We start from the raw sequence: 18491 nt of genomic DNA on the forward strand, positions 1-18491 counted from the left end.
CCAGCTTTAACAGCCTCACAGCCCATGGGACGTGTTTTTCTTTTTTTCCAAATATTTGCTTCTTATTTTGAAGAAGGACAGTCAACAAAAACTAATTTGCTTCTGTTTGAATGTGGGACAAACCTGTGCAAGACTTTTGAAATTATGTTTAAAATGACCATTCTGGGGGCTGATCTTTAAGCGTTCATGTTTTCCTCTATCACTTTCAGCATCATGAAAAATATTGGATCAAACGTGCAAATGAGCCAATTTGCCAACACTCAAGATACTGTCAATGATGACTCTCATTCATCCAGGTTGATTCCATCATAATAGCAGGTTTAGGGGCTGTCATCTGGACTCAGTTTTTAAAGTTAGAAGACGTTTCACCTCTTATCCAAAAGGCTTTGTCATTTCAATTGAGAATTGACAACGTCTTCTAACTTTAAAAACTGAGTCCAGGTGACAGCCCCCAAACCTACTACTATGATCAACCCTCAGGATGTGACTTTGTTCTAACAGGATACCCAGTTGCTTTTGTCAGGACCAAGAGGTTATGTGTTGATGTACTCCTCATTATTTTGGACGGGCCATCCATTGTAAAAATGCCCAAAGACGAGGACAGGTCAGTTTTGTGGGCCGTAAATTTCTTCCAGAAGTGTAAATCTTTGACAACTGCTAACAGCCATCACAAAGTCTAAAGGCCTCCACAAAGCTGCTGCTGAAATATTGAGATTATTTATCTGCCTCTTGACAGAGAAATTGTCACCATGAAAGTGTATTTCTGACTTAACTTGAAATCATTTAAGATCGTTTTAGACTTTCGATGTCACTGTCTGAGCTCAAATTAGAGACTATAATAAGTTGATTCATATATTGAAAATTATATTTAACATTGGCAAAATTATTTTATATTAGCAAAAACTGGGAAAAAAAAACCCAGAAGATAAGTATCTGCTGCTTGCTGCTGCAGATTGAAGACTGCTTACAGATTGTTTGGAGGGTTGAAACGCACAGTAATCCCATTAATGCCATTTTGCAAATACAGTATATGCATGATACATCTCCGGAAACCCACTTTCATTCTTAGAACCATATCTAGTTGGAGAAGGAGAAAAACATTATAGGAAAAGAGGGGGATTCTCAAAAAAAGCAATTGTTTTTTTTTTGCATATAATATTGCTGCTTTTGACAACTATTCCAAATGTATTTTAAAGTTGATGACAGAAAAATCTCAAAAAGTTGTCCCAAGAAAAATAAAATCTGCAAAATTGAATGTGTATATCTTTTATTCTTTCTCGTATTGTTGATACTGCAACTGTGGACAATATGGTAATCATTTTAAGAAGGCCCGTCTTCTGAATAGATAGATGACATTTATTTTTTAACCTCAAAATGTAAGACAATTTTTTTGTAATCATGATGCCTTCTCAGATCTCACTTTATTTTTTTAAATGATCTGGAAAAAACAAAATTCTGTGATTAGAATAGGCTTGAATTGATTTTGTGGGCTTAATATTTACACGGTCCTGATGATCTCAGTCACAAAACATCTTTTAATGGGATAGGCTACCATGCATTTTGCATGTCAAGCAACTCACCAGATATGATGTAAAATCTGATGCTGGCTGGAATTATTTTGACAAAACTTTTACTAATTAAAATTATGAAACAAAAAAAAGAAAGAAAAGAAGGAAGGATACGTTTTTTTCATAAGCAGCACTAAAACACATTTAAATCACATTAATGCAACAACAAAAACAGAACACATTGCACTAAACAAAAAATCCTAGGAATCGAAGGTCACTATATTTGTCATAAAGCTACTTTAAAACTGTAAATTATGTGTGTTTTAGGAAATTTAGAGAAACATCAAAAACTAATTAAAATAGTCAACAGAAAAACATGAAATTGTGAACAAACATTACAAATGGAACATATTCACTAATTCAAAGAGCTTGCATTTAATTATGTGGATAATTTAAAAGTGAATACAAATAAATGATGTCAACAATTTACAGTGATCACTTTTACAAGAGTCATACAGGATGTGTGGTTAAAAATGTAATGTTTGTTGTTCGTTTTTGGTCTTAAAATGTATGAAAAATAATCTTGTTTTTGAGAAGATTCGTATGTGACTAACCTAATTGTTCAGGCAAATTTATGTAACCCTTGTGCCATCCTAGGCACTTTAACATTGGGAGTTGGGTCATCTAGACCCACTAGAGAGTGCTCTGAACCTTTTTTCTTCATTGATTTGTGATCTTCACTGGTGTCCGTGGATTACATGAAATCTTTCCACCTTTATCCACCTTTGTCATGGTAGGGAGAACACGTCAAAGTAAGGGTGGGGTCATCTAAGATAGCACAAGGGTTAAGGTTCGATTAATAAACAATTCAGCTGTGCTTCGACTTCCTCTTTTCTGTCAGTCATTAGCTGCAAAAGTTGCAAAATCTTGAGACCAAAACAAACTAAATTCTATAACAAAGAGTCAAAACAATAACTGTCAGATTTCTAAATGTTATGTTACATTTACGGAAATAATACAAAAACATCTTCTGTGACTATAACGTTGATTTAGCTGGGCTGGTGTTAATTGGACTAACAGCTTCCGCAGAATGTGCGGCGCTTATGCGTGATTGTGGAGCTCGGGCGGGGAGGGAGGGAAGGTTGCGCCACAGGAAGTGCCGAGACAAACCAGGAACCGCAGGAGACTCGGCATGATTTGGCGCAGAGCCGACGGCTAAACTGCACAGGCGAACCGGTCGGACTCCCCCTCCCCACCCAGGGAAGGAAGGATGGGGGGCTCTCCGAGCGTCCAGATTCCGGGCGGAGGAAGCGAGGGCTACCACGTCCTGAAGGTGAGACAGGGGGGGAGCGAGCTGCAGTCCCGCAGGCGGCGGACGAGCGTGGAGGGATGCTTCGGGGAAACGCACGGATGTGTGAACGTGAATCCACATGGATCCGGAATTGATTGGAAGAATGAATGAGCGCAAATGTCCACGCGAGCTGTCATTTGGTGCATCGCTGCGATGGAGCTCAGATGACCGTGCGCCAATCTGCGCTGAGAGCGCAGATTGGGATTATTGTCCGTCTATTCTGATTTTTTTTTTTTAAGTATTGTTATTTTCATTTTACTTTAACTCATTGGCAAACTAGTCAAACATTCCTACTTCTAATTTGAGAAAGAGAGAGACAATCCCCGCATCCAGCGCCAGACTAACCGGTGTGGCCACTATGACTAACCTGAAAGACAGGCGTGTTCCTTTAAAATCACATTGACGTTACTTGGCAACGCCTGTTTGATTCGAGGAAGAAGATCCTCTGCAGACTTTTGACTTTTCTCCCATTAAAACGGTCAAACTTTCATTCCATGATGCATTGCAACAACAGTCAGGTGATGCTTTACTCCCATCTTGACTCTGGAAGCCACAAAAGCAGACTTTTTTAATAAAATTTATTCTGAATCTACAATTCTTAAGAAATCTTCACTCTTAATGCAACGTTCTTTTGAATTATATTTGGAGTCCAGCGAAAAGGAAAAACTAGACAAAGGAAGAGAAAAATAACCAAATCTCTAAACTTTACATGTTGTGCTTCAAATCGTAGAAACCTTCATATTTTAACATTCTAGTTAATATTCAGTCTTCAGGTAAAACTTACTTTTCTTACATTTGAGGTTTTTTAATGTAGTTTAATTAAAATTGAGCAACTCTCTGTTTATGTTGGGTAATTTAGTCACTGAACTTAATTTTTCTGACATAAATGGAATGTAGATTTTAGACGTTTTATGTTGTTCACCTTTCATCACATTTCCTCAGAGGCCGCTTCAGTGAATCAGCTATTACTGAGTTGCACAGGAAGTTTGACAAAGATTATTAAGAAACCCTGTATTTTATCCGGGCTGGGGACCGGCACAAGGACAAAGACCCGGGCCCCCTTGTGCCTATGTAGTTAGGCAGTCTTGCCTAAGGACCCACACTGGATGAAGCTCTTCACGCCCCCTGGAAAATGAACTCTGGTATCCCACCCACACTCAGCCAACTGAGCTTTTCATCCGTGTTATACATGGCTTATTTCTTTATGGATTTATTAGCTGTTGTTTAGGAAAATATGAGCTTGTTTATGGAGAAGTCAAAAGGGAAAAGGAGTCAACGTTCCTAAAACAAAAAACTCATTAAAAAATGTTTGGATTTTAGTATTTTATTATGAACAAAATATATTCGGATCACCTTTAGGTCACGTAAAAAATAAAATAAGTCAAATGTTTACATGTAACCTTTTGATATTTTGTTCTTTTAAGCATCATACTTGAATAGAGTTTTACATTTGTGCTTAGTTCCCAGGAAATGAAGCAGCAGAAATAATTTCCAATAGTTACATTATTTTAATCAAAACAGGAAACTAAACTAACACAATTTTGACTCTAAATGGTGTTGTGTTTTCTCACTTGCATAAATTTGTCCTCCTTTGCATTTTTTTTTTATTCACTGATGGAAAATAATATCTAATAGAGTTCACTATCTCTACTTTGTAGGTGCAGGAGAATTCCCCCGGTCATCAGGCAGGATTGGAGCCTTTCTTTGATTTTATCATCTCGGTTTGTGACACCAGACTGGTGAGTGTGTACCTTTTACCTTGGATGTCTTTCGTTTACAGGTTGGATGAAATCAGCAGGTTCGTCACAGACTGAGTTGAATGAACTGATCTCTAACAGAACAGGGATAACGACACGCTGAAAGAGCTTCTGAAGATCAATGTAGAGAGGCCTGTGAAGGTGCTGCTGTACAGCAGCAAGACCCTTTCTGTGAGGGAGACCACCGTCACGCCCAGCACCACGTGGGGCGGCCGTGGCCTTCTCGGTGTCAGCATTCGGTTCTGCAGCTTCCAGGGAGCCAATGAAAATGTTTGGCATGTCTTGGTGCGTGTGCAGGTGTGACAGCAGGCTTCTTTTGGAATAAAGTTCCTTCTTTGATGCGTTGTCCTCGTGTTTGACCTCAGGAGATTGAGCCAAACTCTCCCGCATCTCTGGCTGGTTTGAGAGCTCACGTGGACTTCATCATAGGAGCAGACGCGGAAATGAATGAGGTGAATGCCTTTCTGATTGATCTTTTAGATCAGAACACCAGCTTTGCTGACCTGGTTACTGTTTTTGGTCCTTGAGCAGGGCGAAGATCTGTTCTCCCTCATTGAAGCACATGAAGGGAAGGAGCTAAAGATGTACGTTTACAGCACGGACGCAGACAACTGTCGCGAAGTGATCATCACTCCCAACTCTGAGTGGGGCGGGAAGGGCAGGTATGTTAGACCATCAATTCCACCTCTTTGTGTCAAATATTTATCCTGTTAAACCTTTTTAACTACCGTAAGTCTTCATCACAAAACGTCTAAAAAGTTTGGATTTAGGATTTAACTCGTGCACCAAAATCCATCAGTTCTCTGCTCAGATGTTTAAAGGCCCTGGCACCTTTTCTAGAAATAATTTACATTTAGAGAACATGACTAACATGTCACTGCTCTGGCTTTCTAAGTAGTCCAAGGTAAAGGTTAGTCAAAAATACAATGATTTTTGAATATTCAATTATTCAGTCAATTTAGTGTGTTTAAAACAAGCGGAAGTAACTTATTAGTAATCATTTTCCTTAGTAATTTTAAAACATTCATTTTTTAAATTCCAAAATTAGTACAACCTTTTTCTTTTTTACCTGTTTTACTATACATTGTTCGAAGTACATTGTTTTTAGGGTTGGAGTCAAATGCTAAATGTAACTCCACCTCTTTTCTGAAAATAATTGTTGTTATTATAAACATGCTAACGTTTCAAACTCCTAAAAGTAAATCCTTGTTTCAATTTTTTTGTTTATGTTGGGTAATTTAGTCACTAAACTTAATTTTTCTGACATAAATGGAATGTAGATTGTAGAGGTTTTATGTTGTTCACCTTTCATCACATTTCCTAAAAGGTCGCTACAGCGAATCAGCTTTCACTGATTTGCACAGGTAGTTTGACAAGGATTATTAAGAAACCCTGTATTTTATCCGGGCTGGGGACCGGGACAGGGACAAAGACCCGGGCCCCCTTGTGCCTATGTAGTTAGGCAGTCTTGCCTAAGGACCCACACTGACCTGTTTCTATTCATCTTAGCTAGAACAAGGTCATTGAAAATATGCCAATTCTATATGGAACATTAAGGAATATTACAACCTATCTATCTATTTTTAAACATCCATTGCAGGGACCATAGGCCAATTAATTCCTTTTTTGTAATGACATCAAACACGGACATCAGCCTCAACCTGGACAGAAATGACTCATTTTCTGTTTAGGATTCTATTTACCTTTTTAAAGTGAGAATTTTTGTTTAAATGTGGTTTAAAATATCTAAACTGTGACATTAGATCATCTATAGGATTATGAAAAAGAACAACTTGTTATTGCAATAAATGCAAATACATTTTCCAGAACCCTTTCTTTTCTTTGAACACTAAACTGAAATTCCTGTACTCGCCAGATGACCTAATATTGTCGTGCTGAACAAATATTTACAGAATATTTTGGCAATTCATAATGACATATTGGAAAGATAACATAAGTACAACTTTCTTCAAGTTTCATGACTTCATCATTTTCCTGAATAAAGCTTTTGCAGCCCTTTTCTGGTTTTCTCATGGATGCCAGCTTTTATTCAAATTCTCCTAGAAGATGCGGACATGAATGGCCCTGACAGAGGGTCTGAAATATGTTTGTTTTACTCATTTGGGTATAAACGTCATATGCACAAACAGGACGACGCCTGTTTTCCTGACTGGATGCGAGACATTTCTGACTTTATCCTCTGCTGTTACCATAATATTCAAAATGCCCTCACAAGTACACAAACAAAAACAGAATATAAATAAACATAAACGCATGAAATCAGAATATGCACTTTATTCTTGCATGGAAACTTAGTTGAGGTTACTTCTGAGATGCACTGAATGAAGTGGAGTCAGCTTGAATATTATACTTCAGCCATCTTTTATTAAGATCTGCACAATTTTTATGACATTCCCAGACTTGGTAGCACACAAAAAACGTTACTGGAAGTGTTCAATAAAAGTATTTCAATGAGACCATTTTCATCTCTGCAGCCTTGGATGTGGGATTGGTTTCGGTTACCTGCACAGGATACCCACACTGCCTCTCAAAGAAAGCAAGAAAGGCTTTCCTGCACCAACTCCTGACGTGGCTCCAGCATCTCTTGATGGCCTTTCAGAGGTAACTCTATGGGATTGACCATAAAAATCATTATTATGTGTTATTATTAGTGTTTTCAGCTCTCACAACACTTAAGGATCTTTTTCTTAATCGCCAGGTCCATCTCTCTGCTGTCACTACAACCATTCCAGCTGTGTCGTCTTCGGCTTCAGCTGGATTAGAGCTGTCTCTTGCAACTTTATCGGTCGGCTCGAAACTGGACGCTGAGCGAGGAAATCTACCAACAGGTGTGACGGCTGAATATGTTGTGTTTGAAGGCAATTTTCATATCGGTTTAACCTTTAGCCTTAAAGGGCTTGAGTAACTTTACAGGATCAGAATGAAACTACTGTATTTTAATGGGATAATAGCAGTTACTTCCACTTCTCCCATCATCAAAGTGCTCTGCAAAGTCACTAAATGGCTTCACTTTTCTACATTGGTGCCTCAAAGACACTGAACACACAAACAGAACTCTTTCTCTTTCTTGATTCTTAGGCTCGATGCCTCATTCTGGAGGTTTTGCATCTTTTTATCATCTGCCAAACGTGGGCCCTGTACTTCCACCAGGAATCAGGATGCAACATTCAGGTACCTGTAAGGAGGCTTGTTTGTGAAAAATATTTTGGGTCTGGTTTGTCCTAACTTTGTCCTATTTTGAACATTTCATTTATTTTGGACCATGTGGAGAACAAAACATAGAAAAAAACCTTGAAGGAAATGTTACTGTTGAGGAGAATTCATCTACAGACAATATTGTTCTTTTTAAAAGTAAATGTATGAGTCTTTGTGGATTTTTTTCTTCACTGAATAGCTGCTGTATTTCAGCTGAAAGAAATGCTTTCAGTATCAATTTGTGCTCAAGTTGATCTGCCATAACTGGTTAGAAGACTAAAAATTGTGGCATTTGTCGTCTTCATTTCCATCATACATTTACCAAAATGACTTTTAATTCCTTCATTGATTTCCTAAATCTTCCAAAGTGAGCCTGTCTGTAAATATTTCCATCCTTCAACCTGCTGGTGCATTAGGGTTTGATGCAGCTCCTTCATTCTACAGTATTTGGTTTGTTTTTTTGATGGAGTTTCAGCAAAAAAACAGCAGCTCTGATTTGTAGAACCCCAAAGATCTTAAATTCTAAGGTCAACCAAGCAAAGCCTCCAAATGCATTTGTAACATGCAGTGTTTTATTCTGCTCCCTGCAGGTCTTTCGCCTCCTCCCAGCATGGCAGGTGCAGTCTGCAGCAAGGGTCTGCTTCCTTCTGACTTTGTGTGTGCTGTTCCTGCCAACACAGAGTCCTTGGCAGCACTCGCTTCCACCTCTGCCCATATGAACAGTTCATTGACCCAAACCCATAGCCCCTTGATGCCTGCATCTGGATCAATTAGTATCACCGTGGACTCCTCTTAGCACAGTCCGACCAACCGACCCCCACCTGGCTCTCACGTTTTCAGCAGCGGAAGCAGGCTCAGCTCACTCCGCCTGCATTCCTGGAGGCTGTTGGAATGAAATAGCTCAACAACTCAAAGTGAAACCCAGGGCAGTTTTTAAAACAGAGGTCTAATGTACCTGAGCTACAAAAACAAAACAAAAAAGGCACAACTTTGAATCCTTTTCATAACAGAAAGTCAGCATCATTTCATCTTGAGGGTTGATCTGTTCAAAGTTCGGATTGAGAAAAGTAAAACTTGAACTTGGTCACTGCACTATAATAAACTACTGAAGACCGTTGGTTTCTACAGGAAAATGTAAAGTGCAATAATGATTACATGAGTATGTTATGTCTTGTCCTCTTTGTCATTTGTGGTCATTTTTGTAGTAGCACGGCAAGCCAGCAGGGGTCACTGCAACCTGAGAATACTTTAGTTCAGTTTGTCGTGGAATTTCTAGAATGTGCGCCTGAAGGGAGCAAGTAGGGTCTTAAAATTCAACCCAGAATTATGCAAACTGTGTGAATTGAAGATTAAAGCAGAATAAGACAGAGGAGAGCCAAGCTGATCATCAGCAAACATGCCTGTGAATGCAAAGGTCTCCTTAATATACAGAACTAGTGTAAAAAGAAAAAAAACTCTTAAATTTGGGTTACTTTGCTGCATGTCATTTTTGCCAAATATGTAAAGCAACTCGAACTTGCAACTGCAGTTTATTACATGTGACTAGAACAGCCACACTGTACATTTCTCAAAGATAAATAATGGATTTGCTTTTTTTTCCAGCTAAAATTGACTCAATTCTTGTAAGATAGTACATTCTAATTTTTACTATGCTGCCATTTTTGGTGCAGTTGGAACAGTCGCATAAAATGCATGCTGTTGAGACTTCAGTTTTACCAGGATGACCGTGTAACAACAAAGATGGCCGGCTCCAGTTTGTGTGTTAATAGAATCACATGACCAAAGATCTCCACTTAAACTCTGAGAATATAAATGCTTGCATTTTAAAACTACATTTCAACTGAAATATCAGTCCGTGTGGAGGGTGTTTCTTGGCATTTTTAATCTCTTAGAACTGTAATTTCAACGCAAAATGGAACAGAACCACCTCCTCCTCCCAAACCAAAATTCAAATAAGCACCACAATGAGACCACTCCAAATGTGTTGGGAAACATTTAAATCTTTGAACAGATCAATGCTGCAGCTCAGAATTTGAAAATTCATCTATACAGCATGTGCACTTTCCAATTGATCAATATTATTCCTGCATAGGGTTTTTATACATCATTTTTTCTACATTTGGTTACTTTGTGCATTAAGTATGCTGCTCCACCCTACCTGTATGCTACACATTATGTTTGCCATGGCTAAAAATTGAATCCTAAGGTTTGTGGGGAAAACAGAAGTTATCCAAATCAAGGAGGGGAAAAAAAAAAAAAAAAATCTTTGCAGTTCTACTTAACGGTCTTCTCACAGTAAATTCACGTCTAGCAGCGGAGTCATTTGCGTCCTGGAGGAAATATTTCATCTAAATTGTCGGCTCCTGAATCTCCCTTCGGCCCTTTAAGGCTTTATCCATCTGACACAACGTCCAATCACATTTCCTTCATGGTACATAGTCTGTTTCAGTGCTTTCGTCGGACCCTTAGAACGATCCATTTCTCCATGTCCTTAAAACGTCCCTTCACTGTCCGTCGGTTGTTGAAGCCCTCTTACACAAGCAGAGCTTGGTACAGGTCAGGAGGTCAATAGAAAGTTCTGTGGTACTTTTCCTTCGCTTGCTGGTTCTTCCTTTTCTTCAAGTCCAAGCCTCAGTCTGCTGTTTTAACAAAAGTCAGTTTGAGATGATGCTGGGGGGAGCTAGCCCCGAGCCCGCCGCGCTCATCTGTAGATTCCCAGACGAACTTGATCTTCGTATGTGAGGGAGCAGGTAGAGGTCACTTCCCAGCTGGTGAACATCGCTCCGGTCCTCCTTTCTGTACGCCAAGCACCTTCTGATGAAGGCCTACAGTAGGAGGAGGATCAAGCAGTATTTAAAAACTACCCAGATGATGAAAACACCGCCGTTTATCAGAGACGCTGCTTCACCTTTGCTTCATTGCTAACGACGGGCTTCACAGGGAACTGGACCTCTGTAGCTTTGAGGATGGTGTTCTCCTGCAGAATGTCCTGCTGTGACTGGTTGTGACCAAAAGGCTGAAGAAACAGGAAGTATTTGAGTTTGTATTGCATAAAACAAAGAGCTGCACTGAAAATGCTCTTCTACTTACTTTCCTTCCATACAGACACTGGAAAAAAATGATGCCCACTGACCACACATCCACCTTATTGGAGATTTTGGGAGGTTCTTTACCAACCACAAAACATTCAGGTGGCAGGTACCTGATGGCAGAAGAATACCTTTAGAGTCTGTTACTTTTCACCATCAAGTGTCACAGCTTTCTTTCTTTGCAACAATCGGTGGGATGTTTCACTGTCTGAAGTATTCCTTCTCACCAATAGGTTCCTGCACCCTGCGATGTCAGATCCATTCCATCTACTCCATAGTTGTCGTCATCCATGATTTTAGAAAGACCAAAGTCAGTGATTTTAATTTCTCCACAGGCTGTGCCGTCCACCAACAGGATGTTCCCTTGAAATCAATCGACATTAAACTCTGTGGTAAAGTTGGGATTGTTTACAGACATTTGTCATCCAGAGGGGCACACTTACCTGGTTTAAGGTCATAATGTATAATAGGCGGTTTGATTTCATTTAGGTATTTGAGCGCGTTCACTATCTGCATGACGATGGAGCGCGCCTCTTTCTCTGACATTAGCTTATGCTGCTTCAAGTAGAAATCCAAGTCGTTCCCTTCGCAAAACTCCATCACAGTGCAAAACCTGGACGATGAACAGATACGGTCGTAAATACTGAGTACCTTCTGTGTAGAAAGTGAAAGACAGAATTGAAACCCTGAAACTGACGTGTCTGTGTCCAATGAGAAGTAGTCGTAAAGTTTTACGATCCGGGGGTGGTCCAGCTCCTTGTGTATTCTGTACTCTCGACATGCGTGCCTGTGGAAGGGACAATATTTGTTCCATCATCCGCCAAAGGAGGATAAAGGTGCAGGTGGAACCATAAATTTGCAGTTTTACTGTTCACATACTTGTGATAGTTCTCTTTCTTTTCTTCTCTCCAGTTCTTGTTGAGTTGGTGAATTTTCACTGCAGCATATCGCTGCTCAATCAAGTCAAAGGCCTGTGCAAATACAAAAAAAAAAGTTCGCTTTTTCACTCAATCCAGAAAAAGTTACACTTTTCCCCCCATAACTCACCTTGTAAACTTCACTAAAGCCGCCTCTGCCTAAAAGGTGCAGGAGCAGATACCGTTCATTCAGTGTTGGATGATCTTTGAATCTCCAGAAGGAAAAACAAAATTAATTTCACATCTTGAATGGCAAACTATTCATCATTAGCTTTGCATTTTAGCAACAGGCAGGTTAACAGATGGCCAAACTGTAATTTAATCTTAGTCTGACGGATGAATTGGAAAAGAAGAAGACATCATGTTCCAACTTAAATGCAGCATCGGTCAAAGAAATGTATTCATACTCACTGGGAGCTGTCTTCATTATTTATTCTCTTCAGCTCCCTAATGTGAAGGTTGCGGACCCTCTCTAAACGCTCCAGTTCTGCCTGGATCTCAGCTTCTTCCTGTAAACGGTTTAGGAACATAAATCAATGGAACATCAGAGTGATAAATACATAAAAAGCCATTCTTGTACAGAGACGAGCAGCTCTGAAGGAAATATTAAGGACTGACTTGATGCAAAGCTAGGTTGTATTTATCTTTTTAAAGATTGAAGTGATGAAACCAACCTTCTTCAGGTGTCCCAGTCGCAGTTTGAAGATCTCTTCCTGTTCGTGGTACTCTGCCAGTGTCAGCCTTACCAAAGAGACAAATTTAGCAAAACTTTAGCTTACAACTACAACATTTGGTGCATGTCATCATCAATGTTCATGCCCACACGGGCAGCTGGATTAAGATCAAAAGTCCCTAAATTTTATGTGCTTTCCTGGTTAACGAAATGCTGATTCAACAGGCGCGCCAGCCAGAACTTACAGTTGAGGTAGACTGGGTTTCAGAAAGGGATCGCTTTCCGCTCCGTTCACAGCCTTGGTTTTGCGTTGTTTAGACTCAGAGTTTGTGGCTGGTGCTTGGGAGCTGCTGGAAGATGGAGGCTTCCTCTTGGCAAGAAGTTTTCTTTGCCTTTCAATGTCTTCTCTCTGTTGGTTTATCCACTCTTGCTGCCTGCCAAAGAAAAAATAAATCCAGGAATAAAACAACTAGTCTTTAAATTCATCTACAACACCAATATTCATCCTAACTGGTTGGGTACTTTTAATCCTTGAGGTATAAAGTAGTTCAGCCTATGTTTGTGGGGAGGATTAAATACCTGTAATTACATTTATGCAGTGGTTTTTTTGGTTAAAAAAATGGGTAAAATACAAAAAGTGTGTCAAGTTTATAAAAAACTACTTGTTATTCATTTAAAATTAGAAGTGCATATCCTTGTGGTCCACAGGCAGGATTACAGTTCAGCATTGGCTTAGTGACAGGAGCCTAAACCTGTCTGTACCAGTTCATGTGGCCAATAGTCAACTCCATCAACGTTTACAATCTCTAAAATCATTTTTGCACCCAGTCGTAAAAATGTCCTCACTTGACAATTTTTTGAAAGGCGTAGCCGTCGGTCCACTGCTCTGTGAATGAGGCTCCATGTCTCACTGTAGTGAAATGGCCTAAACGTAGTCTGTCCTGCATGCTCTTCTCTCGACAGGCCTGCTTCTCCTGTGTGCTCTAAAAAATATAAACATAGATACATCTTTGCACGGTGCAACACTGAGGCACACATTTATGGTTAAAAGGAAAAAGGGGTTGAGATGCTTACCTTCTCTATAAGCAACTTCTTGCTCATGGTGATGCACTTATTCAAACGTTCCTTATACTTTTCAAGTAATTTTTGTTGCTCATCTATCTGCCTCCTGAGATCACAGTTTGCCTAGACAGAAAAGAAAAATCAGTCAACCCACAAAGAATACTACACTTGATAAATCTAAAAAAAGAAGAAGAAAACAACAATCGACCTTGATTTGAAATTTGTTTACAGGTGGTCTAATCTGGTGGTATGAAAACAGAATTATTTTCTCACCCTTAGTAAGTCATCTATTCTGCCCTCTTTTTTCTCAAGGTCTAGATTCTTAGTGCTTTCAAGAGCAGCCAGTTTCAACATTGTAAGGTCCGTCTAAAGGAGAGGGGAAAAAAAGAGCTTTTAACAACTCAAGACTCAAATTATCAAAACTTGTATCATAGTATATATAGTTATGCATCACCTGGACAAATTTGGCTGCTAGATGCTTTGGATGCATGATGTGGTCCCCAAACGACAGACAGGTGGGAGATGAACAATTTTGTCTAACCTGCAAGAGGAGCATTTTATTAAGACCCAGAAAAAGGAGAAGCAGAGAACAGGAGTCTAGGTCTAACTCACAGCGGTGCCCTGAGCAGAGAGGGAATGTGAGTTCTGGGGTGAGCGCAGCACTAAAGGGAGACCTCTCACTGGACTGGAGCCATTTCCCCCCTGGAACTGGAAGAGGAAAACAACAAAAAGTGTCTAACATTTACCAGCACAATACCTACCTTTAAACCTTACAAACATCTGATAAATATGCTTCAGACTTTCACAACATCAAGCACATCTTCCTTTCATTTAGAAAAACTTACATCAAAATAATCGCTTATTTTGGGTCCTCGGACACCTGACTTTCCTATTACAAGCAAAAGAAAGAGAAAAATGTACATTTAAATCATGTAACACTGTATGAAACAAGAGTTACAAACAGTCAGACATTTACCTTGGCTGCTCTCTGACTGGATCTCAGGTTTCCTTTTTCTGCCTCTGGCTCCTTCAGACTGTTTTTTCTCCGGAGTCTGAAAAAGACACAACAAAGGGATTCTGAACATTCATCAAACATTGGGCTGCTGCTCTATCCGGGACACAGGAACCATGTTGTTCTAGAAATCTGCTTCGAATGCAGCACCGTTATCTATTCTAATATTTTTCCTCTAAACATTTGATCTCAGCAGGCGTCAAAAAGCTTCCCCCATTTAGCAAAGAAGTAAGAGGTTTAAAGCAAAGGCTTCACTAAAGTTTTAGCTTACCAAAATATAATTTTTTTATTATTATGTCTTATTTTTTTTAAATCAATACTTTTGGCAAATGTTTCAAATTTGAAACAATATTACCTTTAAATGCTCTCATCTTTGACCCTGCAGACAAATGCTGCACATAACCAAGACTTTATTTCACAAAAGAAAAAATAATGAAGCAATCATGTTTGTTTAGAAAGACAGGATAGTTTGTTTGATGAAACTGTCAAAAGGCTTCTAATCAAAAGCAAAGATTTGGAGATTTACCTCTAACTCCTTATCACTGGAGGATCCTAGACTTCCAAAGCTCTGATTTGAACATTCATTATTGGTCAATCCCTGGAGGAAAACAAGATATTATTCACGTTCTATAATGGGAAGCAGCAGAATTAATGTCAACAATCAATAATATAAGCATATAGAAGATGTTGAAGTTGCTTTATTCATACTTACTTTGGTACCTGCACTTGTGCTGCAGGTGCTGCCCCCAGTGCTGCCACCAACCCCACCCATAAAACGTGCTTCCAGCAGCTCCTGTCTCCTGGGGTCCAGGCTGTGAAGCTCCTCCATGGTGCCTGGATGGATTATCAACAATTCAAAATATGTTTTAGTGACACAAGGATGAGATTGATTAAAGCTTTGCAAGGAGAGTTTAAACATTTACTATTTAGCTCTGTTTATTCCAGTTTAAACTTGCTTTTCTATAAAAGCTGATTCAATTCTTTAACATATTTTTATACATGAATCAAACTGTAGCCAGCATTCATAAGTCAGAGACTTTTCTTCTCCAACATCAAGGGTCTAGAAGAAAGTATGTTTACAATTGCTAGGCGATGTTGAATACTGTTCTCCTGCAGGAATGACAAAGGAGCTCCATCAACTTCATGGCTGCTGCAGACTCCGAGGTGCCTGACGCTGTGCTGCAGAGGGACGCTGCTTTTCAAAGGCTAGAGCTGGAGCACAGTATGCTAGCTCTGAGGATTAGCTTTGTTTTTACAAACACAAAGGTCTAGTTTCACACAAAACTGATTTTTTTCCACAGCCAGCCACTTGCATACCTGCAAACTACTTCAAAAATATGATTCCACTCACATTTTGAGACAATGAAATCACAAGTTCTACTATTTACCTAAAAGATGTTTGGGTTCAACTACATATATCATAGTCCATTCCACTCAAAAATATCAAATGCAGTATTTTTTTAAACAATTTCACACAGAATTAGTAAAAGAAACATCCCCATCTTAAGAGGAAATCCAGCTCCAGAAATATTTTTATCTCCATATGTGTAAAAACAAATAAAACACTTGCTAATACTTCCTAATCAAAACTACAGGGATTTACTTTAATGTTTATCTGTAAATGAAAATAAATTAATCGATTTGTTTATTTGTTTGATAGTTTTAACCGACTAGCTAAATAGGGCAACAAGTCAACCTACAAAGGAGTTAAATGGATCTACTTTGCTTTTTAGCGCAAACAGTCAGTTACTTCCAATCACATTTGGAACATACTGTAGTTATCTTTAACAGAAATACTCCTCACATTTTTGCCATGACAAGCAATACATTAGGAATAAACAAAATTCTTCTAATTATATCAACTCAATATTAAAACATAACACAACTTAAGTGCTTTACTCGATTTCTATAGAACCATAAAAGATATCTTTACCCTTCCTGAACACCAGGTCTAATGAGTTTCATACATCTTCATTAAAAAAGAACCCAACTCATTCAAATGCTCAGACCAGCTGTAGTTTAATAACAAATACCCCCTTGTTGCTTTTTCAGTACCATCTTGTTCTTGCTAACGTGAATCCATAACAACACTATCCATTTCACTCAGGATGCTGGTGCCAGCTCCACTCAGCATATGGACAGGAGTAATGTGCTGCTTCTCAAGGGTTTGCTTGTGTTTCAAACACCAGGGCCTCAGTGCATAACTTACCCTTTTTCAAGCCCCTGCACTAGCTAGTGGTTGAACCCTTACACCTCTGGCTGTCATTTTAACTCCATGCTGCTCAGCAAAGTGACCACCTGCTTCTGGCAGACACTCAAGTCTGTCAACAACAACAACAACAAAACAATTTGTGGGTGAAGTATTAACATCGTGTTACCCGACTGACAACTTAAACTGAATGGTAGACAAGTTATGCAGTGTATATCCTAATTACAAGTGGCGTGCTGATGGAGACCACCGTCACTTGTCAATCAGAGAATGACAAGCTGACAATACAAAGGAGATGGAGAAGCCACATCAGCAGTTAAAGCCAAGGGAAATCATCCATTACAGCAGCGAGAACTACTGACAGGCGATGAAGTGATAACTGTATTCACTGTCGTGTTGGATAGCATGCTGCTGATGTCCTAACGGATGGAAACCCCTTGGTGTCCCATCGGGTTTGTTGGGGTGGGTGGTGGGGGGCATCTCCACAAACAGCTTTGCTCACAGATTTAAAGAGATGAGGTCAAGCAATGATAGGCAAGGCACCCACTAAAATGGCACCTCCAGCAACATGACACACTCCAGAAATCTGAATTATTGTTTGGGGAGTTTTACCCATAAATGTATGTGTAGAGGCCTGTCTGCACCGATAACATGATAGAAACTCTCATCCCTGCACATAATAATGTAGTGATGCGAGGTAAACAACACAATCAACACACAAAGGACTGCTACGAGTATGCTGCACACACGTCCAAATTAAAATCAAATGGACTGTTTCTACCTGCATTTCTACTGACTTTTTAACAAGCTATTTGCATCCATAGCGGCCGCATGCAGTTAACGGAGGGATGCGCCGATTGCAACGTTAACACACCTCTGGTAAGATTTATCGCCATCATGCGCGTATTTGTCCTAAGGTTACTGCACTGGCCTGGGCACTGAAACATGGTCCTGACTTCGCTGCTGCTACCAACTAGCCAAACAGCCTCAATGGACTTTGGAGCTGACGAGTTACTGTAACGTTAGCTAGCAAAACAGCTTTCGCCACCGAGATTTGCTCGATATTTTGGTGTTATTTCTCCCCATACTTTCAGCTAACTGCCCGACAGGACCGAGTGGAGGCCGGACGAGCGGTTCAAAATCATTCTACGATACCTTTCTAAAGCTTCACCACCACCGCGGTATGCTGTCGGAAGATACAGTCCGTGTTGGGGACGTGGAGAGCAGGGACCAAAGATGGCGTCCCCTCCAAACTTCCACTACTTTGGATACTCATCAAGCTACTTTTTGTTTGTAGGTACGACCGCACGCGCCGTCAACTGCTCACGCGGACGGGGAGAACATTCCGACCGGTGTGCCGTTTGACTAGTGGCGACGCGCACGCGGCGTCGGCCACCGAACTAAAATGCACAATTCTTGTTATTTTGGGGAGGACAAACCTCTTCACACCTCAGCACGGCTCCGAGGTCCAGGGCTCCGTCTTCAAGTGGTTGCCCGTGTCACGTCACGCAGCGTGTGCAAATTCTTATCGCGAGGGCGATTCGTTTGTGTTTTTAAACGGCTGACAGCGTGCAGAAATCATGACTGACTGACGGTAGCTTCCATGTTTAGCTCGCCTTGCTGTACTATGATGGGAAAGTATGTAATAAGACGTCTGACAAGGAAAGAGTTATTGAGATGATACTAAAAAATAACAC

The 18491-nt window shown here is 39.9% G+C and overlaps 2 protein-coding genes and 1 long non-coding RNA gene across 9 annotated transcripts; 2 read left to right on the plus strand and 1 right to left on the minus strand.

The window, feature by feature from the left end:
* The first annotated feature begins 2362 nt into the window (after nt 1-2362).
* Nucleotides 2363-8999, plus strand: LOC101159394 (Golgi reassembly-stacking protein 2). The gene is made up of 9 exons (XM_004081750.5): nt 2363-2841; nt 4518-4598; nt 4698-4901; nt 4982-5068; nt 5148-5278; nt 7112-7238; nt 7336-7465; nt 7716-7808; nt 8423-8999. Exons 1-9 carry the CDS (start codon nt 2779-2781, stop codon nt 8626-8628), a joined length of 1122 nt encoding a protein of 373 aa, XP_004081798.1. The 5' UTR covers nt 2363-2778; the 3' UTR covers nt 8629-8999.
* A 691-nt stretch (nt 9000-9690) lies between these two features.
* tlk1a (tousled-like kinase 1a) lies at nt 9691-18421 on the minus strand. 5 transcript variants are annotated; one of them, XM_011489773.4, is made up of 21 exons: nt 18234-18421; nt 15298-15419; nt 15112-15183; nt 14550-14625; nt 14419-14462; nt 14186-14281; nt 14028-14114; nt 13847-13939; nt 13586-13696; nt 13358-13494; nt 12757-12945; nt 12513-12579; nt 12250-12347; nt 11969-12050; nt 11801-11892; nt 11619-11708; nt 11365-11534; nt 11149-11284; nt 10923-11034; nt 10741-10848; nt 9691-10657 (listed from the first exon to the last, which is right to left on the minus strand). In XM_011489773.4, exons 2-21 carry the CDS (start codon nt 15412-15414, stop codon nt 10487-10489), a joined length of 2148 nt encoding a protein of 715 aa, XP_011488075.1. In that variant the 5' UTR covers nt 15415-15419; nt 18234-18421; the 3' UTR covers nt 9691-10486. The 5 variants fall into 5 exon arrangements, with proteins under 5 accessions (XP_011488075.1, XP_020568904.1, XP_004081799.1 ...); XM_020713245.3 differs by having other exon boundaries at nt 18244-18413; XM_004081751.5 differs by lacking the exon at nt 18234-18421 and adding an exon at nt 17950-18099.
* On the plus strand, nt 16840-18231 carry LOC110017427 (uncharacterized). Of its 3 annotated transcripts, XR_013652632.1 has the most exons (4): nt 17397-17528; nt 17619-17673; nt 17889-17975; nt 18092-18231. It is a non-coding gene; the product is annotated as an uncharacterized LOC110017427 (long non-coding RNA). The 3 variants fall into 3 exon arrangements; XR_013652631.1 differs by lacking the exons at nt 17397-17528; nt 18092-18231 and adding an exon at nt 16840-16936 and having other exon boundaries at nt 17889-18023; XR_013652630.1 differs by lacking the exon at nt 18092-18231 and having other exon boundaries at nt 17889-18023.
* Nucleotides 18422-18491: the final 70 nt, after the last annotated feature.

This window comes from Oryzias latipes, chromosome 21 (genome assembly GCF_053564925.1).
Source record: "Oryzias latipes strain Hd-rR chromosome 21, Olatipes_Hd-rR_3.1".
In the NCBI taxonomy this organism is placed as follows: Eukaryota; Metazoa; Chordata; class Actinopteri; order Beloniformes; family Adrianichthyidae; genus Oryzias; species Oryzias latipes.

Coding starts and splice junctions, on each gene's coding strand:
- LOC101159394 (XM_004081750.5), top strand. CDS start 2,779: ATGGGGGGCTCTCCGAGCGTCCAGATTCCGGGCGGAGGAAGCGAGGGC. Junction 4,902..4,981: donor AAAATGTTTGGCATGTCTTG/GTGCGTGTGCAG, acceptor GTTTGACCTCAG/GAGATTGAGCCAAACTCTCC. Junction 7,239..7,335: donor CTCTTGATGGCCTTTCAGAG/GTAACTCTATGG, acceptor CTTAATCGCCAG/GTCCATCTCTCTGCTGTCAC.
- tlk1a (XM_078939304.1), bottom strand. CDS start 17,741: ATGTTTCAGTGCCCAGGCCAGTGCAGTAACCTTAGGACAAATACGCGC. Junction 13,697..13,846: donor GAATAGATGACTTACTAAGG/GTGAGAAAATAA, acceptor TTTTCTGTCTAG/GCAAACTGTGATCTCAGGAG. Junction 11,035..11,148: donor CAGGGTGCAGGAACCTATTG/GTGAGAAGGAAT, acceptor TTCTGCCATCAG/GTACCTGCCACCTGAATGTT.